We start from the raw sequence: 24927 nt of genomic DNA, 5'->3' as shown, positions 1-24927 counted from the left end.
GAGAACCACTATTTAGTAGTAATCACCTAATTCCAAGAAAAAAATCCTGGCAACCTACAGAAAAATAGAGAAAAAATAGTGACACACAAAAAAGTCCTGTTTCCAAACCAAAAGAAAACAGAATCTGTCCCCATTTTCTTATGTGCCCTTGGTTGTTCTCAGCACCATGTAGGGTTGAGGTTTGGCTTTGCCAGGTGGTCAAGGAGATCTGCAGGGTTACTTTGGGGAATTTATCTACTGCTCCCACTGTAAGTTTTGTCATTCATCACTGTTTAAATGGAACATTTCAATACATTCTCAAGGCAATCCCCTAACTTCATAGGGAAATGACAGTTTCAGTGTTCCCTTAATGGTGATTATTAAATTTGGTCCAAGAGTGATGGAGTTAGGTGATCCTGGTACATCGAAACACGTTCCTGGGTATGGACAAACTCCAATGGCCATTCATAAGACCTTTTGTCTTCTGACACCCCTGTTATCAGTTACAAGAGAGACAGAATGAGAATCTGAGAAGAGGAGATGAGAGTAAGGAAGGGAAGGACAAGCAAAGAACAAGGAAAGGAAATACGAAAGGAGGAAAGGGGGAAGAAAGTAAGTGAGGAATAGAAAGGAGACCCAAAGTCACAAGGATGTTTAGTAACAGAAGAGTTGAGAAATGAGTACCATTACGTGGAGGAAAGACTCTAAAGTAGCTTTGTGAAACTGAGGACAATGGACAATTTCAGAATTTTTCTGAATGTTAGCACTAGTTGTTGAGACATTACTTTCTGTGTAAGGAGAGCTTTATCTAAACATATGGTGTCTCAACATATCATCACCTTTTCAAACCCTGGCTATGTTCCAACAATGAGCTAATAATAGTCAGCACAGGTGATTATGACACAAAACTTCTACTAGGAGATGAGGCAAATAGGTGAATTGGAAGTAAGTTGAAAGAGGGTATGAATATCACTGTTCCTTTCAATCTCTCACCTTGTTAGGCAAAACTGCATCGATCTCCTCCTGAAGTTTCTGCTGGACCTCAGGGTGTGTAGCCAGGTTATAAAAAAGGAAGGAAAGGACTGAGCTGGTGGCTTCATAGCCAGCAAAAAGAAAGATAATAGATTGGGCCACGATTTCCTCATCACTCAGATCTGAAATGGAGGCAAGGGAGATATTCAGACAATGACATCATACCTTTTTATTTCATTCAGGAATATCACAAGAATTCACAAAAGGCATCTACCTAACTCTCCAGAATACCTACAAGAGATCTAAAATACATTCATTGATATGATGAGAATCTTCCAAGCAAATTTATCGTCACAAGAAAAGAAGTTGAGTCTAACAGGGATTGCTCAACCTTACTTCTCCTATATCTGTTCTGTTCTTTCCACAAACCTGCCTATGCTCACTTCTTGTTTTTGCATGTAATAAACATGACATTTCATTTCAGTGAATTCTCTCTTCTTTCTATCCCACTGTGTCAAAGGATAGATACACTAGAAGGCTCTAGCAATGGTCCAGAGAAGAGAGGATAAAAGCCTGTGGTAAGGTGGTAAGGAGTGAAGTAAATATGGAGGAGAGGTGTTTTTGAAGGGAGATCACAGACCTAAAACTGAAAGGAACCTCAACAGCCATGCATGATCTAATACCTTGATTTTACAGTTGAATGAACTCGAGGCTTGAAGAGGTTAAGCAATTTTACCGAAGTTTCATAGGTGTCAGAGACAGGAGTCAAACCCAGCTCCCCAGACTTCAGAGACCATGCTCTTTCCACTGTACTCCACTATATCCTATCTCTGATGGGCTCCATGAAGGGAAAGCAATAAACATTGATTACATTTCTATGCATACTGCCTAGTGTTTATATTTCACCTAAATTATTTCATGTGACCAACATAATAAGCCTGTGAAATTGCTGGTGCAAGTGTGCTTCTCTCCATTCTTCAGAAAAGGCAATTGAGGCTCAGAGCAGTAAGATGACTGTTCCAAAGTCACCGAGCTAGTAAGTGGCTTAAGCTGAGCCTATAATCCGGCCTTCTGACTCTCAACGCCAGTTCCCATCCCTTAAAATATGCTGCCTCCCTCAGGCTGAGTTCTGGTGAGAATGCTTAGGTATAGAGCATAGGAGAGTCTATATCCTACTTATGGTTAAATGAGAATAGTGTAATTAAAATATGACATGAGAAGTTTGCCCACAGGATTTATATTGCAAGAGAAATTTGTATCTCAAGATCGTCTTTTTGCTTTTCTGCGTAATTATTTTCGGTTGTCTATCTCTCGTGTCCAACTGTTTCTAAATGCAGTTTGCATGTTCTTGACAAAGATCCAGAGTGGTTTGCCATTTCCTTCTCAAGCTAATTTTAAAGATAAGGAGATTGAAGTCAACAGCATTAAGTCACTTGCCCAGGGTCACACAGATAGTCCAGAGACCAGATCTGAAATCATGTTTTCCAGACTTGAGGCCTGGCACTCTGTCCACTGTACCACCTAGCTGCACAACTAGTTGAGCTCAAAGAAACATGATCTATGGCAAGGAATAGAGTAAAATTATGGAATTCAGAGGAAGAAAAGAATTAAGCAATTATCTGGCCTAATACCCTGCTCTTACCTATGACAAGCAAGTCCAGACAAGAGAAATTATGTATGCAGGGTCACACAAGTACTAACTAGCACAGGTGGGATAAGAACAGAATTTTTTCTCTTGAAAAAAACTGTGTTCAAAGGGTGGAGCCAAGACGGTGGCTGGAAAGCAGGAACTTGCCTAAAGGTCTCCCCCAGGACCCTCCAAACACGTATAAAAGAATGGCTCTGAACAAATTCTAGAACTGCAGAACCCATGAAATAACAGAGGGAAGCAGGGCTCCAGCACAGTTCAGCCTGGATGGTCACAAGGTAAGGTCTATCACATGGAACTGGGAGCTGAGGGGAGCAGAGCCCAGAATGAACCATGCCCAGACCAACCAGACCACAAGCCAGGCAGAACAGGCCCTAGCACCCTGAATCAGTGAGCTGTGGCAGTTACCAGACTTCTCAACCCACAAACACCAAAGACAACAGAGAAGGTCAGTGGGGAAAAGCTGCTGGGGAAAGAGTGAAAGGAATGCACCCTTCAGCCACCACCCTGAGGGCAGTGGAGGTGGTGCAGCTCTGAGGAACTACACTGCAGTTGCTTCCTGCCCCAGACCCACCCTAGGGGAGGAATTAAACAATTACACAGCGGATAAGACCAGGAGTGCAGAGCCTGCTTAAGATCTGAGTCAGGTCCAGGCTGGTGGTTCTTGGGGGAGGAGGAGTCTGGTGTGGCAGAGCTAACTGTGTAGAAATAGCTCTGAAAACAACAGTGCAGCCCCTCAAGCTTGGGACAAAGTACTCTATACTCTACAACAGTCATACCCCAACAAAAAACTCAAGGGTCAAGTAGTTGGCTGGGAACATGGCCAGGCAGTGAAAATGGACTCAGATTCAGACTCAGACTTTGGAATCTTTCTTTGGTGACAAAGAAGACCAAAACATACAGCCAGAAGAAGTCAACAAAGTGCAAGAGCCTACAACAAAAGCCTCCAAGAAAAACATGAACTGGTCTCAGGCCATGGAAGAGTTCAAAAAGGATTTGGAAAAGCAAATTAGAGAAGTAGAGGAAAAATTGGGAAGAGAAATGAGTGATGTGAGAAAACTATGAGAAACAAGTCAATGACTTGCTAAAGGAGACCCAAAAATACTGAAGAAAATAACACCTTGAAAAATAGACTGACTCAAATGGCAAAAGAGCTCAAAAAAGCCAATGAGAAGAATGCCTTGAAAGGCAGAATTAGCCAAATGATAAAGGAGGTCCAAAAGACCACTGAAGAAAATACCACTTTAAAAATTACATTGGAGGAAGTGGAAGCTAGTGACTTGATGCGAAATCAAGATATTATAAAACAGAACCAAAGGAATTAAAAAATGGAAGACAATGTGAAATACCTCTTTGGGAAAACCACTGACCTGGAAAATAGATCCAGGAGAGATAATTTAAACATTATTCGACTACCTGAAATTCATGATCAAAAAAAGAGCCTAGATATCATCTTTCAAGAAATTATCAAGGAGAACTGCCCTGATATTCTAGAGCCACAGGGCAAAATAGAAATTGAAAGAATCCCCCAATTGCTTCCTGAAAAAGACTCCAAAAAAGAAAACTCCTAGGAATATTGTTGCCAAATTCCAGAGCTCCCAGATCAAGGAGAAAATACTGAAAGCAGCCAGAAAGAAACAATTTGAGTATTGTGGAAACACAATCAGAATAGCACAAGATCTAGCAGCTTCTACCTTAAGGGATCAAAGGGCTTGAAAATGAATTTCCAGAGGTCAATGGAGCTAGGATTAAAACCGAGAATCACCTACCCAACAAAACTGAGTATCATGCTCCAAGGCAAAATATGGATTTTCAATAAAACAGAGGACTTTCAAGCTTTCTCAGTGAAAAGACCAGAATAGAATAGAATAGAAAATTTGACTTTCAAACACAAGGATGAAGAGAAGCATGAAAAAGTAAATTGAGGAGAAATCACAAGGGACTTACTAAAGTTGAACTGCTTTGTTTATATTCCTGCATGGAAAGATAATGCATATAATTCATGAGACCTCAGTATTATGGTAGCTGCATGGAATATACATATATATATATACATATATACATATAGATATAGACAGAGGGCACAGGGTGAGTTGAATATGAAGGGATATCTTAAAAAAGGCAATCAAATTAAGGGATGTGAGAGGAATATATTAAGAGAGGGAGAAAGGGAGAGATAGACTGGGGAAAATTGTCTTGCATAAAAGTGGCAAGAAAAAGCAGTTCTGTTGGAAGGGAAGAGGGGCCAGGTGAGGGGGAATGAGTGAATCTTGCTCTCATCAGATTTGATCTGAGGAGGGAATAACATGCACATTCAATTGGGTATCTTACCCCACAGGAAAGGAGGAGAAAGGAGATAAAAAAGGGGGACAACAGAAGGGAGGGCAGATAGGGGGAGGAGATAATCAAAAGCAAACAATTTTGAAAAAGGACAGGGTCAAGGGAGAAAATTGGATAAAGGGGGATAGGATAGGAAGGAGCAAAATATAGTTAGTATTTCACAACATGAGTACTGTGGAAGGGTTTTACATAATGATAGATGTGTGGCCTATGTTGAGTTGCTTTCCTTCTTAGGGAGGGTGGGGAGGGAAGAGGGGAGAGAATTTGGAACTCAAAGTTTTAAAAGCAGTTATTCAAAAACAAGTTTTAAATGCAACTTGTAAATAAGATATACAGGCTATGGGGCATAGAAATCTATCTTGCCCTATATGAAAGTAAGGGAAAAGGGGATGGGAGGAGTGGGGTGGCAGCAGGGAGGGCTGACTAGGGAATGGGGCAATTAGAATACATGCCACCTTGGAGGGGGGAGGGTAAAAATGGGGAGAAAATTTGTAATTCGAACTCTTGTGAAAATCAATGCTGAAAACTAAATATATTAAATAAATAAATAAAATTTAAAAAAAAATAAAAACCATATGATCTTGTGTTGACAGCCTCAGAATTGTGGGCTTAAATGAAAATTAATGCCACTCAGAGATTGGTTTGCCAATTCACAAGGGAAAAAAAGAATTAAGAATCATCATACGTAGATTATGAAATGCAGTTGGATGAGCAATCTTATGAGTGAAGTGGATGATGATAACAGATGATGCTTATAAGGTGGATTAAGGGCTTAAGTCTACAACAGGGGTATAGACAACAATAGTAAGGAATCTCTCATTCCCAAAGTCAGATTCCCAACAATGTCAATGATGCCAACAGAACTTCTATTTTACCACCTAATCTCAATTCTTTATCTTCTGGTGGCTGAAGCACTGACTTATCCAGACTATTCAGTTATTCTACTTAGAAGTAGTGAAAGTAATAAGAAACAGCAAATGATAAAATTTGGCAAAAAGTGTGGCTTCTTCAATTAAAAACAAAATAGAACATGTGCTTCAATGCTTCTGACTTCAAGATTTTCTTAAATTTATAGTTTATAAGGTACAGTATGGTATAATAGAGTACTGGACTGAAAACCAAGAAGATAGGTTCAAATCTTGCTTCAATTATTTGCCAGCTATGGACAGGTCACTTAGCTTCTCAGAACCTCAACTTCCCCAGCTGTAAAATGAGGATAATAATAGCACCTACTTCAATGAATTTTGTGAGGATCAAATAAGATAATGACTATAAAAAGTTTTTCAAATCCTAAAGTGTTATGCAAATGCCAGTGATCTATCCTATCCCATGATTAAACTATTTTGGTACTAAAAAAAAAACAAACCTGTGTTCGCACCTCACTATGCCTCATTGTTGTCCTAGTTAGGAAATGAAAAGGGGGCTTTAGCATCACAATCCAAGCTTCAAGCTAACTTGACCATACCAAACTCAACTCATCCTACAGATGTCAAGCATTTTTGTGAGGTAGCTAGGTGATATCACAGAGTGTTGGACTTAGAGGTAAGTCAGATCTGAGTTCCAATCCTACTGCAAAGTTTTATTAGCTGTGATCCTGTGGAAGTTGCTTGACCTCTCTCAGCCCTTGACTCCTCATTTCTTAAATAGAAAAAAGAATGACACCAAGTACTCGGAATTATTATGAAGATCTAATGAAGTAATAAATGTAAGTTGCTCTGCAAATCTTAAAACACTGTAACGTCATCATTGTCATCATTGATGTTGTTGTTGACATTTGGTGCATCATCAAAGCAAATTGGAATTTTTTTCATACTTCCATAGTAATGACTTCAGGATTCCAAATTGTGGCTACCCTTACTCCCAACTTATCTTTCTGAGAGCGCATCTCCGAGTTTTTAGAAGTCTGAGAATCCATCATCAGCTGAAGGAAATCTACCCGGTGCTGGAAGAATGATGGAAACCACTAATGCTGAGAAAATACTTGGGAACACAGAAATTAGCTATGAACACAGCAAATTAATATACCTGCTGCCTGATAGACAAGTGAAGATCTCAATGGCTAGAGACATTGTGGGTTCACTTCAGTGGCAGAATTTGAATTATACTCATCACAAAGGACCCTGGAATGCTAAAGAACTTGAGCCTCAAGTGAATAAAATAAAGATTTAAAATAGGATTCCTAAACCTTGAAAATATCCTGTCCCAGTCACCAGGGTGATAGAAGGGAAGAAGACCCTGAAGAACATTTTTTTAATTATTTCAGGAAATTAATTCTCTCAAGTCTGACAGAAAGGATAGAAAGATAATGCTTCAAAAGTGTATAATATCATTGATGTGGACACCACTGATCACAATCTTACTTCTTGGCTAGTTTTCCATGATCGCTATAGGCAAACAAATTGATCTCACTGTGGTCATCCAATGGACATGCCTCTTCAAACTCAGCTAGATTGGTCCTAGGTCACCAAACATGCAATGAACCAACCTGCCCATGCTTAAAGACTTTGTAGCTTGGAAGGGTCAATAATACAGTGTACTTTTCTGGCTTGCCTTCAAGAATTAAGGGTCAGATCCCTTCCATTAAAAGGCCTCAGAATATAAGCTTTTTGCACAAATGAAAACTGTTCCAAATTGGGGCCAAGAGCCCATCTGGAGAATTTGAATACAACATTACTGGCACAACTCTAAGTTTTGTGCCCATTTTTATGTAACCCTTGGTATTGTTAGCAAGGCTTCTTTTGGGAACCTATAAATGAAAGAGAAAGGTATTTTCTCTTTCCTTGGGTTCCTGCTACGTGTCACATAATAATTTGCGGTATAATATTGGGTATATGTCTCATTCCACCTATAAGGTGGTAAATTAGTTGAGAGCCAAGACAATGAAATTTTTTCTCTTTATATTCGCAGAGGCATACATCACAAGGTCTGGTAAATATGAAATAATATGAATATAGGATTAGAGCTGTAAATTAATTTAGAGATCACCAAGTAACACTTCTTCATATTACAGAAAGTCCTCAAAAATATTTAAAAATTGAAATTAAATAAAAATATTTACATTCAGCATGGACAAACATCAAGTGAAATGGAACACAAGTTATTGGGGGGTATTTTGCTCTACTCTGAAGATAAAGAATACAACAGTTCATAATATATACATATTCTTATTCTAGTCATTGAAAGACCTACTTACCTTCTGTGAATTTTTCATTCGTTCTTCTTTCATTTTTTTAATTACTTTTGCTAAGAACTCTGTTGTATCTTTTGGAAATAGAGATACATCGAATTTTTTAAACAAAGGATTAAGGAATGGAAAGAGCACTGAGGAAAAAAAGCAAAAAACCTTTATGAAATTGCAGAATTTTATGAGAGATGAAATCACTTTTATTGTGAGCGTAGATGGGGAGATGGCACCAGAGGTACAAATTGTAACATGGCTTACTCATTTCCTTTTAGACATCACCTACTATCTATGAACTTGTAGGGGTCACTGAAAAGTCCAACAATGGAAAGGAATCTCTCCCCAAAATCAGGTGTCCTGTGACCATCCCTGGTCTTTTAGGTTAATTGCTAAGCTAATTATAACTGACCCAATCAACAAATAATTCCCCTGGGGTTTTAGTTTGATTGCTCTCTAAATGCCCTCCCTCACCAACAGATAGTAATTAAGAAGTTGACTCTCCAGAATTCTTTAGATTGTCTTGTAATATCTCTATGCATCAGTTTAATCCTCTGTTAAATAAAGGTGTTAGACTTGATGGCTTCTAAGTTTCTGTCCATCTCTAAATCTATGAATCAATCTATTGAATTATCTTCAGGAATGAAGGACCACTGGATTTTAAGTATTTATTTCTGAAAAGAAGAACCAACTTAATTATTGCAAGTATGAATGGGTCCAGAATATTAAATGCAACTAGCTTCTTCATTTCTCTGATATAGGGATCATTCTGGTTATTCAAAGAATCAACATGGATACCAAATGAAGTGCTGGTTATCACATCCATGCTGTAGGCCCCAAAAATGCTGAAGAGAGAAAGCAAAAAAAAAGACTCAGAACAGGCACCACATCTTTCATCTCCAAGCAAAGACATGAAATGAGCCTCTAAGTAAACCCATGGTGTGAAAGTCAATAGAAATTGGGATCACTAAACCATTCCAAAGGCTAACTGTTAGCCATATATTAAAATTAGAAAATAAAATATAAATATTACCTGTAGTCTTTTTATTTTTATGTTATTACATATTTCACTATTACACTTTAATGTGGTCTGGTCAGGTTTGCCAAATGTGTTTTATGTTCAAGCCTGCAGGGCATAAAAGCCAGAGTTGAAAATGGTCAGTAGCATCTACTAGCTGAGATTCTTCAGAAAAATGTTGATTCTTTTCATCAACTGCCCAGAAACTAAAAAGAATTTTGTAAATGAATGAAGGAATGAATGAATGAATGATAGCCTGGACAATCATGAGACAAAATGCATAGCAGTGCTGATTGGTATTATCACTTCCTTTTTCTAAGCTGTTAGAGAAGGGCTAGGTTTCCCTCATTTAACCAGGGGTACATTTTCCTCCTCACAGTGTGAATACCCTCTACTTTCAAGTAATAAGTTATCATTTATTAAGTGCCTACTATGTGTCAGGCACTATTCTAGGCACTGAAGATAGGAGAAAAATGCAAAAACATTCTCTGGCCCCAAAAAGCTTATGTACAAATAGGGATTGGATACCTAACAATGTAAATCAAAACCTATAAGAAAAACACGGGATAAGGTGGCCACATAGGCAACATCTATGCCTTCAATCCCACGTTCTTCCATCTTGTTTAAAATTAGGTACATTATCATGCCTACTTTATCTTTATGTTTTTCTTTGTTTTTTAATTTTTATTTATTTTGTTTTTAATTTATGAAACAAAACAAAAGTTTCCATAACATGATATAGTGAAGAAAATATGCTTCTACATGGCAGTTCAAATGTGTTATGGAAAACTTACTATTTCTTTTGAATATATAATAAAGTTATCATGTAAATTTATTTTTCCTTTGGTTTCCTTTTCTGCATTCCAAGAGATAGCTACCATTAGACATAAATGTGTGTGTGCCATAATCAGAGGGCGGAGCCAAGATGGCGGCTGGAAAGCAGGGACTAGTGTGAGCTACCCACCGAGTCCCTCCAAAAACCTATAAAAAATGACTCTGAACCAATTCTAGAACTGCATAACCCATGAAATAGCAGAGGAAAGCAGTGCTCCAGCCAAGGACAGCTTGGATGGTCTCTGGGTGAGGTCTATCCTGCACGGAGCTGGGAGCGGAGCAGAGCAGAGCACAGCGTGGGTGGCACAGACCAACCAGACCAGCAGCCGGGCACGCCCTAGCACCCTGAATCAGTGAGATGCAGAAGTTACCAGACTTCTCAACCCACAAACACCAAAGACAACAGAGAAGGTTAGTGGGAAAAGCTGCTGGGGACAGAGTTTATAAAGGAGTTCGAGGTTCGGCCACCGCCCTGGGGCAGCAGAGGTGGAGCAGCTACAGAACTACAGCTGCAGTTGCTTCTAGCCCTAGGCCCACCAGTTGGGAGAAAATAAGTGGCGGATCAGGGCAGGAGTGAAGAGCCTGCTGAAGATCTAAGTCCAGTCCGGGTTGGGGGTTCTTGGGGAAGGAGGAGTGCTGGTGTGGCAGAGCTGGAGCATCCCCCCAGGCTTGGAACATAATTCTCTTAATTCTACAAGCAGTCATACCCTGTTGAAAAACTCAAGGGTCAAGTTAGTTGGCTGGGAATATGCCCAGGCAGCGAAAACACACCCAGATTCAGTCTCAGACTGTGGAATCTTTCTTTAGTGACAAAGAAGACCAAAACATACAGCCAGGAGAAGTCAACAAAGTCAAAGAGCTTACAACAAAAGCCACCAAGAAAAACATGAACTGGTCTCAGGCCATGGAAGAGCTCAAAAAGGATTTGGAAAAGCAAGTTAGAGAAGTAGAGGAAAAATTGGGAAGAGAAATAAGAAGGATGAGAGAAAACCATGAAAAACAAGTCAATGACTTGCTAAAGGAGACCCAAAAAAAATACTGAAAAATATACCAAAGAAAACAACACCTTAAAAAATAGACTAGCTCAAATGGCAAAAGAGCTGCAAAAAGCCAATGAGGAGAAGAATGCCTTGAAAGGCAGAATTAGCCAAATGGAAAAGGAGGTCCAAAAGACCACTGAAGAAAATACTACCTTAAAAATTAGACTGGAGCAAGTGGAAGCTAGTGACTTGATGAGAAATCAAGATATTATAAAACAGAACCAAAGGAATGAAAAAATGGAAGACTGTGAACTATCTCATTGGAAAAAACACTGACCTGCAGAATAGATCCAGGAAAGATAATTTAAAAATTATTGGACTACCTGAAAGCCATGACCAAAAAAAGAGCCTAGATATCATCTTTCAAGAAATTATCAAGGAGAACTACCCTGATATTCTAGAGCCACAGGGCAAAATAGAAATTGAAAGAATCCACCGATCGCCTCCTCAAATAGATCCCAAAAAGAAATCTCCTAGGAATATTGTCACAGAATTCCAGAGCTCTCAGATCAAGGAGAAAATACTGAAAGCAGCCAGAAAGAAACAATTTGAGTATTGTGCAAACACAATCAGAATAACCCAAGATCTAGCAGCTTCTACATTAAGAGATGGAAGGGCTTGGAATACGATATTCCGAAGGTCAAAGGAGTTGGGGTTAAAACCAAGAATCACCTACCCAACAAAACTGAGTATCATGCTCCAAGGCAAAATATGGATTTTCAATAAAATAGAGGACTTTCAAGCTTTCTCAGTGAAAAGACCAGAGCCAAATAGAAAATTTGACTTTCAAACACAAGAATCAAGAGAAGCATGGAAAGGTAATCAAGAAAAAGAACAAGAAAAAGAAATTGCAAGGGACTTACTAAAGTTGCACTGTTTTGTTTACATTCCTACATGGAAAGATGATGTGTATGATTCATGACACCTCAGTATTAGGGTAGCTGAAGAGAATATGCATATATATATATATATGTGTGTGTGTGTGTGTGTGTGTGTGTGTGTGTGTGTGTGTATCTTTATGTGCATATATATATATGTATATGTGAGTGTGTATGTATGTATATATGTATGTGGAGAGAGAGAGAGAGAGCGGGCACAGGGTGAGTGGAAGATGAAGGGAAGATATCTGAAAGAAATAAAATCAAATTAAGGGATGAGAGAGGAATATATTGAGAGAGGGAGATAGGGAGAGATAGAATGGGGTAAATGATCTCATATAAAAGTGGCAAGAAAAAGCAGTTCTGTTGGGAGGGAAGAGGGGGCAGGTGAGGGGGAATGAGTAAATTTTGCTCTCATCAGATTTGACCTTAGGAGGGAATACCATACATACTCATTTGGGTATCTTACCCCACAGGAAAAAAGGAGGAAGAAGATAAAAAAGGGGGGATGATAGTAGGGAGGGCAGATGGGGGTGGAGGTAATCAAAACAAACACTTTCGAAAGGGGACAGGGCCAAGGGAGAAAATTCAATAAAGGGGGATACGTTCGGAAGGAGCAAAATATAGTTAGCCTTTCACAACATGAGTATTGTGGAAGGGTTATACATAATGATACACATGTGGCCTATGTTGAATTGCTTGACTTCTTAGGGAGGGTGGGTGGAAAGGGAAGAGGGGAGAGGATTTGGAACTCAAAGTTTTAAAAACAGATGTTCAAAAACAAAAAAAAAAATTTGCATGTAACTAGAAAATAAGATACACAGGCAATGGGGCATAGAAATTTATCTTGCCCTACAAGAAAGGAAGGGAAAAGGGGATGGGAGGGTAGTGGGGTGACAGAAGGGAGAGCTAACTGGGGAACAGGGCAACCAGAATATACGCCATCTTGGAGTGGGGGGGTAGAAATGGGGAGAAAATTTGTAATTCAAACTCTTGTGAAAATCAATGCTGAAAACTAAATAAATTTTTAAAAATTCAAAAAAAAATAAATGTGTGTGTGTCTGTGTGTGTCTGTTTGTATTTGTGTGTAAAATCATTCTATACTTACCTCTATTTTTCAGTTCTTTCTTTGGATGCAGATGGCATTTTCCTCTATATGTTCTTTGTAGTTACTTTGTATATTTATAATAGACAAAATTACTTAGTGACTCAAACTTGTTCTTAAAACATGTATATTACTATATACAATGTTCTCTTGCTTCTGCTCATTTCCTTTTTCATTATTGTGTGCAAGACTATCCATGTTTTCATAGAGTTCATCATTTCTTTTTTTATTTGTAAATTTTTTTACTTTAAACTTAAATACAAAAGAGAAAAAAAAACAAACTAAAATACTAAAACTAAAATAGTACAAAATAAGAAAAGAAAAACAAACATTGCCATGTACACAGCAGTATGTGAAAGAGAATTCTAAATAGACAGCAATAAATTTCCATTTCAAGAAAGCCAATATAATAAATACTAAGCTTTTTATTGAGAGCTGTCCATCTTTACTTTGCTTCTTTGTAAGTTTTCTTTTCTTCTCTGCTGTGCACTTTTTACTTTATTCTTTTTCCCCCTTCTTCTCTCACCCCCCCCACTGAAAGCTACAATTAAGTATGGATATATATTACACACACACACACACACACACACACACACATGTGTGTGCATGCGTGGGCGCACATGTGCGTGCCTGCGCACATATAAGCATATATATATATACATATATGCATACATATCTAGACATATACACACAAGGATATTCATACACACATATATACCCATATACACTTATGCCTACTTCCCCATACATATACTAAGATATCAATAATTGTGGTCACTCCCTCACTCAAATCAAAGTAAATTGCAAGTCATGTCATCATTTTCCTGATGTCATGGGCCTCTTTGAGAATGAAGGACAAATACAACAACACATATAGAAACATACACATCCGTATATTCATTCCCCTCTGAGGCTCATAGATTGAACCACAATATGTCGCTGCCCGAGCTCCATTTAATGGCTATATTTTGGGCCCTCCTGGCTCAGAGCAAATGTCAATGGTAACTGTTTCTTTTTTGACTAGCAACCCTGAGGGTCTACCCCTCTCAATCTCATTTTTTTCTTTTTTCTAATTAAAGGAACCATCCTTTGACTCACTTCTTAAAGAAGCCTATTCACTAAATGGGCATTACCTCACTCAAAATGAGAACCTGAAAAGGCTTTAGTCTGAAAATGCCAGGGTCTCTCATTGCATCCTGGACCATCTCCACTTGTCCTGATGAATATCAGGGCAGTGAACCCAGATGCCTCTGTAGGAGAAAGTGAGGCTGTTGACCTTGCAAAGCCCTTACTCACTCAAATCAAAGTCAACTGCAAGTCATGTCATCATTTTCTTAATGTCATGGTCCTCTTCAAGAACAAAGGACAAACACAAAAACACATATATAAACATATACATACGTATGCATCTATGTAAGACTGCACTTTACTTATTTATCCTCTGCTTCTCTGAGGATGGATGACCTATTCTTTCATAAGTCCAAGTCTTTCCATAGTTTTCCAAGTCTACCGAGTCATCATTTCCTACACCATAGCAATGTTCACACCTTATACTGTCTAGTTGTTGTAAAAAAGTTGATAAATATGACTGACACATAGTATAGTTTCCCTACTTTTCTCTTTTGACTAAATCTATTGTAGCCTTAACTTTGTCTGAGATCATGATTACCACCTCTGCTCCTTTTTCCCTAACAAATTCTACTCCTGGTCTTTACTCTATGTTTGTGTGTATCTCTTATTTCTTATCCCTGCTGACTCCTCTACTTTATTTTTACCTTTTAACTTTCCCCATATTTCTTAACCTACCCCCTCCCCAAGAATCCCTCACTTATTCTCCCATTCCCAAAATCTAAACACTCTTCTATACCCACCTTAACCTATTTCCTCACTCTCCCCTCTGAAGATCCTATATGATCCTCTGCCTGCTCCCTATTGCTTAGCATTTTATTTCTGAATTTAGAAAACTTTTATACTCTTTTAAATATATGTGTATTGTTGCCTCTTGAACCTATTCCTGATGAAAGTAAGTTTCTAGAACTACCAGTCCTCCTCCCCCTCATCTAATTCCTCTTTGTCAGTATTTCCTTTTACATCTGATTTCTATAACTACTTTTTTAAGCTGTTCCTAAATGGTTTTACTTTAATATCATATCATATTCAGGTCTGCTCCAATCTTTCTTATAAACTGCTGAATTATTAATAATAGTCTGAGACATAAGTTTTACAGTTTACATGCATAAAAGATGAGGAGTCTGTCCTTACTGAGTTCATTGTAATTAGTCTGTGGTATGTATCTAAAGTTCTCTTGATTCATGTATGTCAAATCTTCCATTGTTATTATTAATTATTATTAATACATTATTATAGTAATTATATATTGTTATTATTAATACATTAATATTCTATTCAAGTTTGTTTAAATAAAATCCTGAAAGTCTGATGATTCATTAAGTGTATATTTTTTTTCCATTCAGGATTATGCTTAGCTTTGCTAGGTATGATATTTTGGCCACAAACCCAGTTCTTTTGCCTTTCAATATATAGTGTTCCAAGAATTGTGGTCTTTTAGTGTCACTGCTGCTAGATCTTCTGTGATTCTAATTTATTTTTTTTGTCATTGCTCATAATATTTTGTCCTTAAGCTAGGGGCTTCAGAATTTGACTATGATATTTCTGCGGGTTTTCATTGTAGGATCTCTTTCAAGGGATGATCATTGGATTTTTCTATTTCTACTTTCCCCGCTTCTTCTAATGCTACAGGAAAGTTTTCTTTAATTATTTCTTGTATTATTATATTGAGATTTTATTTAGACCATAACTTTCAGATAGGATTATTATTCTTATGTTTTCTCTTCCTGATCTGTTCCTCAGATCAGTTGTTTTTCTTATGAGACTTTTCACATTCTCTTCTATTTTTTCATTCTTTATGACTTATTTTATTATTTCTTGGTCTCTTATAACTTTTCTGGCTTCCATTTGCCCAATTATGATGTTTAAGGAATCATTTTATTCCTTAATATTCTGGATCTCCTTTTCTAATTGGTTGACTTTCTTTTTAGATTCTTCTTGTTTTTTCTTGAATTGTTCTTTTTTGTTGTTTTTCCTCAGTCTTTCTCATTTGATTTTTGAAGTCTTTTTAAAGTTCTGTAAATTCTCTGTGGGCAGGTGAGCATTGGACCTTACTGTTTTGGGGGTAGAAGAGGGTTTCTTTGCTTCAGTATCCTCCTCTGAAGATGAGCCCCAGTCTTCTCTATTCCCATAGTAACTCTCTATGTCTGGATACTTTCTTCTTTGCCTTTTCATTTTTTTACATGTAGCAGCTTAGTTTTTGTAATTACCTCAAGTCCTCAGGTAAGGGTGATGGGGACTCTGGCCTCAGATCCTCCTTCAGTTCTCTATACTGGTCTAGAACTAAAATCAAGATGTCAGCCTCCCATAAGTGGCCAAAGCCAGTAGCACCTGTGCCCCATGGCTTCTGCACTCACTGGGCATGTACTGGTTCCTTCTCTCCCCTGAATATGTCTCCACAACACCGCTGGGGCTGACATTCTTTGTCAGCAGAGGTTCTCTTGATCTTCCCCAGCTCAGACACCCAACTCCTCTTACAGTCCTGGGGGTAAAAGTTCCTGTGGCTGGGGCCAAGGCAGCTTCCCAACCCAGCTAACTCCAGGGTTTGCCAGCTTGTTGTTTAAGGGGACCTAGCCTGCAGGTATTCACTCTTCACAATCTGGTCCTGAGGTTTTTCTTCAGATCTTCTCCAATCTCCCAGGAGGACAACTGTTCTTCCCCTAATTTTATTTATTTTTACTGCTCTATGTTTGCCCTGAGGTGTCATTTTCTCTCATTTGTGGGGGGAAACCTTAAGAGCTTAGAAATTTCTGACCAACTCCTCCATCTTCCCAGAATCCACTCAAAGTTCATTATTTCTTAGAGTGCAATAGTATTCTATCACAATCATATACCACAACTTGTTCAGACATTCCCCAATTGATTGGCTTCCCCAAAATTTCCAATTCTGTGCCACAACAAAGAGAGCTGTTATTAATGATTTGGAACATAGAGGTTCATTTCCTTTCCTTAATCATCAGTGGAAATGGACCTAGTAATACTGGGTCAAAGGGTATAAGTAATATAATAACTATTAGGCCATAATTCCAGTTTGTTCTCTGAAATGTTGGATCAGTTCACAATTACATCAATTAGTGACCCAAATTTTCCACATACTTTTCAAAATTTGTCACTTTCCTCTTCCATCATCTTACCCAATCTGAGAGCTTTAAAATGATATCTCAATGTTGTTTTGATTTGCATTTTTCTAATAAATAATAATTAATAAACCTACTGGGCCCTTAGAGTGCAGGAAGAAAAGCTTATTATCCAGAATGAAAGAGGTGATGGGCCTGTTGTACCCAGGCCTGATCATGTTGTACCCAGGCCATGGTTTACAATGACTAGTTTGGTAAGGTGATACAAAACAAAAGATCTGTAAAAAACTTAGGATACTGGGGGGGGGGGGGTGGAGCCAAGATGGCGGCTGGAAAGCAGGGACTTGCCTGGGGCTCTCCCCCAGGACCCTCCAAACACTGATGAAAAGTGGCTCTGAACAAATTCTAGAATTGCAGAACCCACAAAATAGCAGAGGGAAGCAGGGCTCCAGCCCAGGACAGCCTGAATGGTCACTGAGTAGGGTCTATCATGCATGGAACTGAGAGTGGAGTGGAGCAGAGCCCAGGTTGGGCTGTGCCCAGACCAACCACACTGGGAGCTGGGCAGAACACGCCCTAGTGCCCTGAATCAGTGACCTGTGGCAGTTACCAGACTTCTCAACCCACAAACACCAAAGACAACAGAGAAGGTTATTGGGAAAAGCTGCAGGGGACAGAGTGAAAGGAGTTTGCAGTTCGGCCACTTCCACAGGGGCAGCAGAGGTGGTGCAGCTACAGAACTACAGCTGCAGTTTCTTCTGGCCCCAGGCCCACCCGATGGGAGAAATAAAGTGGTGGAAAAAAGTTGGAGTGCAGAGCCTGCTTAAGATCTGAGTCAGGTCTGGGTTGGTGGTTCTTCGGGAGGAGCAGCACTGGTGTGGCAGAGCTTGCTGTGAGAAATAACTGAAAACAAAGTGCATCCCCTCAAGCTTGGAACAAAGTACTCTCTAATCTACAAGCAGTGATGCCCTGAGAAAAAGCTCAAGGGTCAATTAGTTGGCTGGGAACATGGTGAAGCAGCAAAAACAGACTCACACTGAGACTCAGACTTTGGAATCTTTCTTTGGTGACAAAGAAGACCAAAACATACAGCCAGAAGAAGTCAACAAACTCAAAGAGCCTACAACAAAAGCCTCCAAGAAAAACATGAACTGGTCTCAGGCCATGGAAGAGCTCAAAAAGGATTTGGAAAAGCAAGTTAGAGAAGTAGAGGAAAAATTGGGAAGAGAAATGAGAAGGATGTGAGAAAACCATGAAAAACAAGTCAATAACTTGCTAAAGGAGACCCAAAAAATACTGAAGAAAATAACATCTTAAAAAATAAACTAAATCAAATGGCAAAAGAGCTCTAAAAAGCCAATGAGGAGAAGAATGCCTTGAAAGGCAGAATTAGCCAAATGGAAAAGGAGGTCCAAAAGACCACTAAAGGAAATACTACCTTAAAAATTAGATTGGAGCAAGTGGAAGCTAATGATTTGATGAGAAATCAAGATATTAGAAAACAGAACCAAAGGAATGAAAAAATGGAAGATAATGTGAAATATCTCATTGGAAAAAACACTGACCTGCAGAATAGATCCAGGAAAGATAATTTAAAAATTATTGGACTACCTGAAAGCCATGATCAAAAAAAGAGCCTAGATATCATCTTTCAAGAAATTATCAAGGAGAACTACCCTGATATTCTAGAGCCAGAGGGTAAAATAGAAATTGAAAGAATCCACAGATCGCCTCCTCAAATAGATCCCAAAAAGAAAACTCCTAGGAATATTGTTGCCAAATTCCAGAGCTCCCAGATCAAGGAGAAAATACTGTAAGCAGCTAGAAAGAAACAATTTGAGTATTGTGCAAACACAATCAGAATAACCCAAGATCTAGCAGCTTCTACATTAAGGGATCAAAGGGCTTGGAATATGATTCCAGAGGTCAATAGAGCTAGGATTAAAACGAAGAATCACCTTCCCAACAAAACTGAGTATCATGCTCCAAGGCAAAATATGGATTTTCAATAAAATAGAGGACTTTCAAGATTTCTTAGTGAAAAGACCAGAGGTGAATAGAAAATTTGACTTTCAAACACAAGAATCAAGAGAAGCATGAAAAGGTAAACGAGAAGGAGAAATCACAAGGGACTTAGTTAAGTTGAACTGTTTTGTTTACATTCCTACATAGAAAGATGATGTGTATAATTCATAAGACCTCAGTATTAGGGTAGCTGAAGGGAATACACACACACACACACACATACACACACACACACACACGCATAATATATATACATTTATGTATATATAATATATACATATATAGATGGAGGGCACAGAGTGAGTTGAATATGAAGGGATGATATTTAAAAAAAAACAAACTAAGGGATGAGAGAGGGAGAAAGGGAGAGATAGAATGGGGTAAATTATCTTGTATAAAAGTGGCAAGAAATAGCAGTTCTGTTGGGAGGGTGGAGGGGGGCAGGTGAGGGGGAATAAGTGAATCTGGCTCTCATCGGATTTGACGTGAGGATGAAATAACATACACACTCAACCGCGTATCTTACCCCACAGGAAAGAAGGAGGAAGGAGATAAAAAGGGAGGATGATAGAAGGGAGGGAAGATAGGGGGAGGAAGTAATAACAAGCCAACACTTTTGAAAAGGGACTGGGTCAAGGGAGAAAAGTGGATAAAGGGGGATAGGACAGGAAGGAGCAAAATATAGTTAGTCTTTCACAACATGAGTATGTGGCCTATGTTGAATTGCTTGCCTTCTTAGTGAGGGTGGGTGGGGAGGGAAAAGGGGAGACAATTTAGAACTCAAATTTTTAAAAGAAAATGTTCAAAGAAATGTTTTTGCATGCAACTAGGAAATAAGATATACAGGCAATGGGGCATAAACATCTATCTTGCCCTACAAGAAAGTAAGGGAAAAGGGGATGGGGGGATGTGGGTGACAGAAGGGAGGGCTCACTGGGGAATGGGGCAATCAGAATATGTGCCATCTTGGAATGGGGGAGGGTAGAAATGTGGAGAAAATTTGTAATTCAAACTCTTGTGAAAATTAATGCTGAAAACTAAAAATATTAAATAAATAAATAATGATGGAAAGAAAAAAAAAACTTAGGATACTGATAGTTTAAATAGAAGACAATTTAACAGAGATACCTAAAAATTATTTAGAGCATTTTTTCATATGACCATAAATTGTTTTGGTTTCTTCATCAGAAAACTTCCTGTTCATGTCCTTTGACCAGTTATTAATTGGGGAATGACTCATATTCTTCCAGATTTAATCACATTCCTTTTATTTTTGAGATGTGAGACTTTTATCTGAGAAACTGTCTATAAAAAATGTTCTGTTTCATCAGTCCAGCTTTCTATTTCAGAGCCAATAAGAGATAGGTGTAATAATTACTACTTTCTAATATAGTCTAAGATCTTCTATTGCTAAAACTCCTTCTTTTACATTTTTTATTAGTTCTTTTGACATTGTTCAGTTTTTGTTCTTCCAAATGAATTTTGCTATTATTTTTTCTAATTCAGTAAAACATTCTAGTAATTTGATTGAGATGGCATTGAAAATATGTAACAATAATGTTACTAGCACCTGCTATGGGGGTGTAAGACTAATAACACCAGCACATATGAGGGCTGCTAGCACAGGTTCTTTGATCTGCTTTTCACAATATATAAATTAATTTGAGTAAAATTTTCTTTTTTATTATATTGGCCCTGCCTAGCTATGAACAATTAATATTTCTTCAATTATTAAATCTGATTTTGTTTGTATAAAAAGTATTTTCATAATTTTGTTTGTACAGTTCCTAAGTTTGTTTTGGCAAGTGTACTCCCAGGTCTGGAGTTATTTTGAATGGAGTGTCTTTTTCATGTTTTTCTTAATAAATTAAATAAAAATTGTTCTTAACTAAGCCACAAAAAGTAGGTTCCATGGATAGACATTCAGCAAAGGAGGTTAAGAAAGAGTGGTCAGACTGACAGGAGGAAGTTGAAAACAGAACAGAAGCAAAAACACAGAGAATAGAGAGCATCCAGAAAGAACAGGTGGCCAACAAAGTCAGATACTACAATGGGGCCAATAAGGATTAAAATTCACAAAAAGTCCTTGATTTGAAAATTAATAGAGCAGTAATAGAGATGGAATTAATATGGAAAAGATGCAAGAAGCATGGAGAGCTCCCTCCGCCCCAAAACTAGTGTAGAAAGGGGACCAAAATGGCTAATGACTGGGAAATCCAAGAAGGAGGAAAAAATGTCATTTATCCAGACCAGGTTGGCATAAGAAGACATATAAAGGTCTTCAGATACTGGCCAGAAATTAACCCTATGCAACATTCCAGCAACTGGAGACTTTGTCCGAGAGAAATAAAAGGTTCTAAACAAATACAGACACTGGGAACTCTTGTAGGGTATAAAACTGAAGACTGGCAGGTTGTCACTTTTAACACCTTTTGGGTCACAGACACAGTGTGGAATAGGGAAGGGACCAGGCCCCAGATGTAAGGATCAGTTACAGGCCCTATCAAGGAGTAAGTTCAGAAGCAAACAAAAACAATATGCATAAGACTCCAGGAAAAGAGTTTGTGTTACACTCTAGCTTATGGACCAGTCTGAAACCTACCGAGGAATAATAATGGAAGGAATCTCAAATGGAAGGGAAGCCTACAGCTATGTTCCTCTGAACCAAGAGAGTTTTCCAACTGGATGATAATGATGCAGTCCAACAGCAATCTATTACTACTCAGACACGAATAAATGTCAGTAACCTGCAAAGTTCAGACCTTGGTGGTGAACAGTGAAGGAGAAAGGAACTGATCAGAATTTGCCTTGGTTAAGACTACTCACAGCATGAAAAGCTCCTAAGTTCCCAGCAGGAGTTGGCCTTTGGAGCCTAGAATAACAAAACCACCAATAACACAAGAAAGGTGCAACAGAACTAGCCCATATATTCCCTCCAGAAATGTGAAGAACCTGGAACCAACCTAAAGCCTAAAGTCAGAAAGTTGAAAAAAATTAACAAACAAAAAGAATTCAATAACAAAAAGCTATAGTGGTGACAGAGACACTCAAAACACAAACCCAGAAGAAAACAGCTCCAAAAAATCTACAAGCAAAGCTTCAAAGGAAAACACAACTTGGGCCCAAATTCAAATACTATTTCTGGAAGAAATTTAGCAAGAGGTTAAGAACAGTTTTAATTAAGTGAAACTTATAAGAATACAAGTCATTCCCCAATGGACAAATGGTCAAAGGATATGAACAGGCAGTTTTCAGAAGAAGAAATTAAAGCTATTTATAGTCATATGAAAAAATACTCTAACTCACTATTGATTAGAGGAATGCAAATCAAAATTACTCTTAAGTACCACATTATATCTATCAGATTGAATAACAGGACAAAACAGAAAAGTTACAAATGCTGGAGAATATGTGGAAAAATTGGAATACTAATCCATTTTTGGTGGAATTGTGAACTGATCCAACCGTTTTGAAGAGCAATTAGGAACTATGCCCAAAGGACTATAAAAAATGTGGATACCCGTTGACCCAGCAATACCACTTCTGGGGCTGTATCCCAAAGAGATCATAAAAATGGGGAAAGAAACCACATGTACAAAAATATTTATAGTAGTTGTTTTTATTATGTCCAAGAACTGGAAATTGAGGAGATGCTCATCAATTGGGGAATGGCTGAACAAGTTGTGGTATATGAATGTAATGGAATACTATTGTGCTATAAGAAATGATGAGCAAGTGAACTTCAGAAAAACCTGGAAAGACTTATATGAACTGATGCTGAGTGAGGGGAGTAGAACCAGCAGAACATTGTACAAAGTTACAGCCCCATTGTGTGGTGACTAACTTTGATAGACTTGGCTCTTCTCAGCAATATAAGGTTCTAAGACAACTCCAAAGGGTTCATGATGGAAATGCTATTGACATCCAGAGAAAAAATTATGGAGTCTGAATGCAGATTGAATCACACTATTTGCTCTCTCTCTCTCTTTTTTGTATTGTTTTGTATCTTTTTTCTAGTGGTTCATTCCATTCTATACAACATGAATAATGTGAAAACATGTTTAATGTGAATGTATATGTTGAGCCTATATGAGATGGCAAGTAATCTTGGGGAGTGGGGAGAGAAGTGAAGAGGAGAAAATTTAAAACTCAAAAACTTATGGAACTGAATGTTTTAAACAAAAAATAAATAAATTTAAAATTAAAGAAAAGAGTTTTAAACAGTTTCTTAAATGTAAAAAAAAAGACCATTAATTTTGGAGAAATTTTTTAAGCTTTTTTAAAGCCTTAGTTGAACGATAAATTTGGAAGCCAGTCTAAAGAGATATAACTCTAAAAGGGGGTGCTTCAGTTTCTAAGGAAAGATGGGAGAAGAGAGGCTTAAGCAAGCAGGGTGTCCTGTTGCTCCTCAGATTCCTCCTGCTGTCACCCCATACTTACTCTTTCACAGGCACAGGTTTGCTTTTCTCTGCTTCTTTCCTCATATTCTTCACTAATACGTCTCCATATTGGTTAATGATGGGAAACATCTAAATGCCAAATGACAACAGTTACATGTGGAAAATGCAGTTTCAGAACAAACCAAATTTCCCAAGACAGAAGACATAAAAGGGTATTTCATTAACCCATTTCTATCTTTCAGAATGTAAAGAAGCATACATCTACAGTACGAAGAGACCTTGTAGGCCATGTAGTCAAACTACTTCATTTTAAAGAAGAGGAAACTGCAGCCAGAATGGTTAAGTGTTCTACCAGTGGTCACTTGGGTACTAAGCTTCAGAGGTGAGATTGGAGATCAGGTTCTCTGACTCCAGAGACTGTGTTCTCTCCATTATATCACAAAAAAATAGGAAACAAAATGTTCCCTTATAGGAAGTTCAAACTTGTTGGTCTATTACTTTTACTAGAGAAAATAATTGGAACTTATTTTGTTTACTCTCCCCTGGACTTGGTTTTCTAAAATCTGACCAATATCCATTTCTTTATCTCCTTGAGTTTTCCACTTGTAAATGTTGGAGACAACAGTGTTCGAACCTTCTTCCATTGGTCATCTTCAGCAAGTGAGATAGAACTGTCCAAAATTCCTGCTGGACCAAAACTCTAGGAGAAAAAGGTAAAAGGCAAGACCATTTTTGTATTAACTGGTGGAATGAGAACTGGAGATTTTTTGTACTTCCAGTACAAAAACTAATTCTTTCCAAAGCCTATAGTTTGTAATCTCTTTACAAGCTATTCACTTTGGTGACCAGAATTCTATTCTGAGACCATAAAAGCTGTGGCAGTTTTACCTGCCAAAGCGGTACCCAGGCTGCATCACTGCAGAGGTTGCTTCCCAGGATGATGGCTACTTGTACTAGGCCAAAAGCATTGTTATTTCCAGGGTGCCTCAGTACCATGTCCTAGACCATTTCCCACATTTTCTGAGGTGAAGTGGTGGTGAAGGTGGTGGTGATAGTGGTCGTAGTGGTGATAATTTGATGTGCCTGGCACAATCGCCTCCTATCTCTTCCTCTTGGCATTAATTACTTCAGTTATTCTGGCTAGGCTGCCAGATGTGTGATAATTGATTAACAGTTGGTGGGAATGGCCAGCACATCCTCCACAGGACTTTCCCCATAGGATCATAATTGGGAATGCCTGGCCAAAAGTAGAAAAGGAGCCTTGGGGTACTTCCTGTGCCCATCTGTCCCTTGGAGCCAGCAGAC

General features: G+C 38.3%; 1 protein-coding gene across 1 annotated transcript in view; it reads right to left on the bottom strand.

Moving 5' to 3' along the window:
- Positions 1-24927, bottom strand: part of LOC118858287 (cytochrome P450 3A4-like) — a 43174-nt gene that overhangs the window by 1071 nt on the left and 17176 nt on the right. The window contains exons 5-10 of the mRNA XM_036768784.1: positions 24191-24322; positions 23663-23751; positions 8814-8962; positions 8133-8260; positions 6821-6881; positions 973-1133 (exon numbers count right to left, since the gene is read on the bottom strand). Coding sequence (XP_036624679.1) covers positions 973-1133; positions 6821-6881; positions 8133-8260; positions 8814-8962; positions 23663-23751; positions 24191-24322 — 720 coding nt within the window. The remainder of the gene's footprint in view (positions 1-972; positions 1134-6820; positions 6882-8132; positions 8261-8813; positions 8963-23662; positions 23752-24190; positions 24323-24927) is intronic.

The sequence above is a fragment of the Trichosurus vulpecula genome, chromosome 1, assembly GCF_011100635.1.
Source record: "Trichosurus vulpecula isolate mTriVul1 chromosome 1, mTriVul1.pri, whole genome shotgun sequence".
NCBI classification, from domain to species: Eukaryota; Metazoa; Chordata; class Mammalia; order Diprotodontia; family Phalangeridae; genus Trichosurus; species Trichosurus vulpecula.
This window is presented reverse-complemented; position numbering and strand designations above follow the sequence as displayed.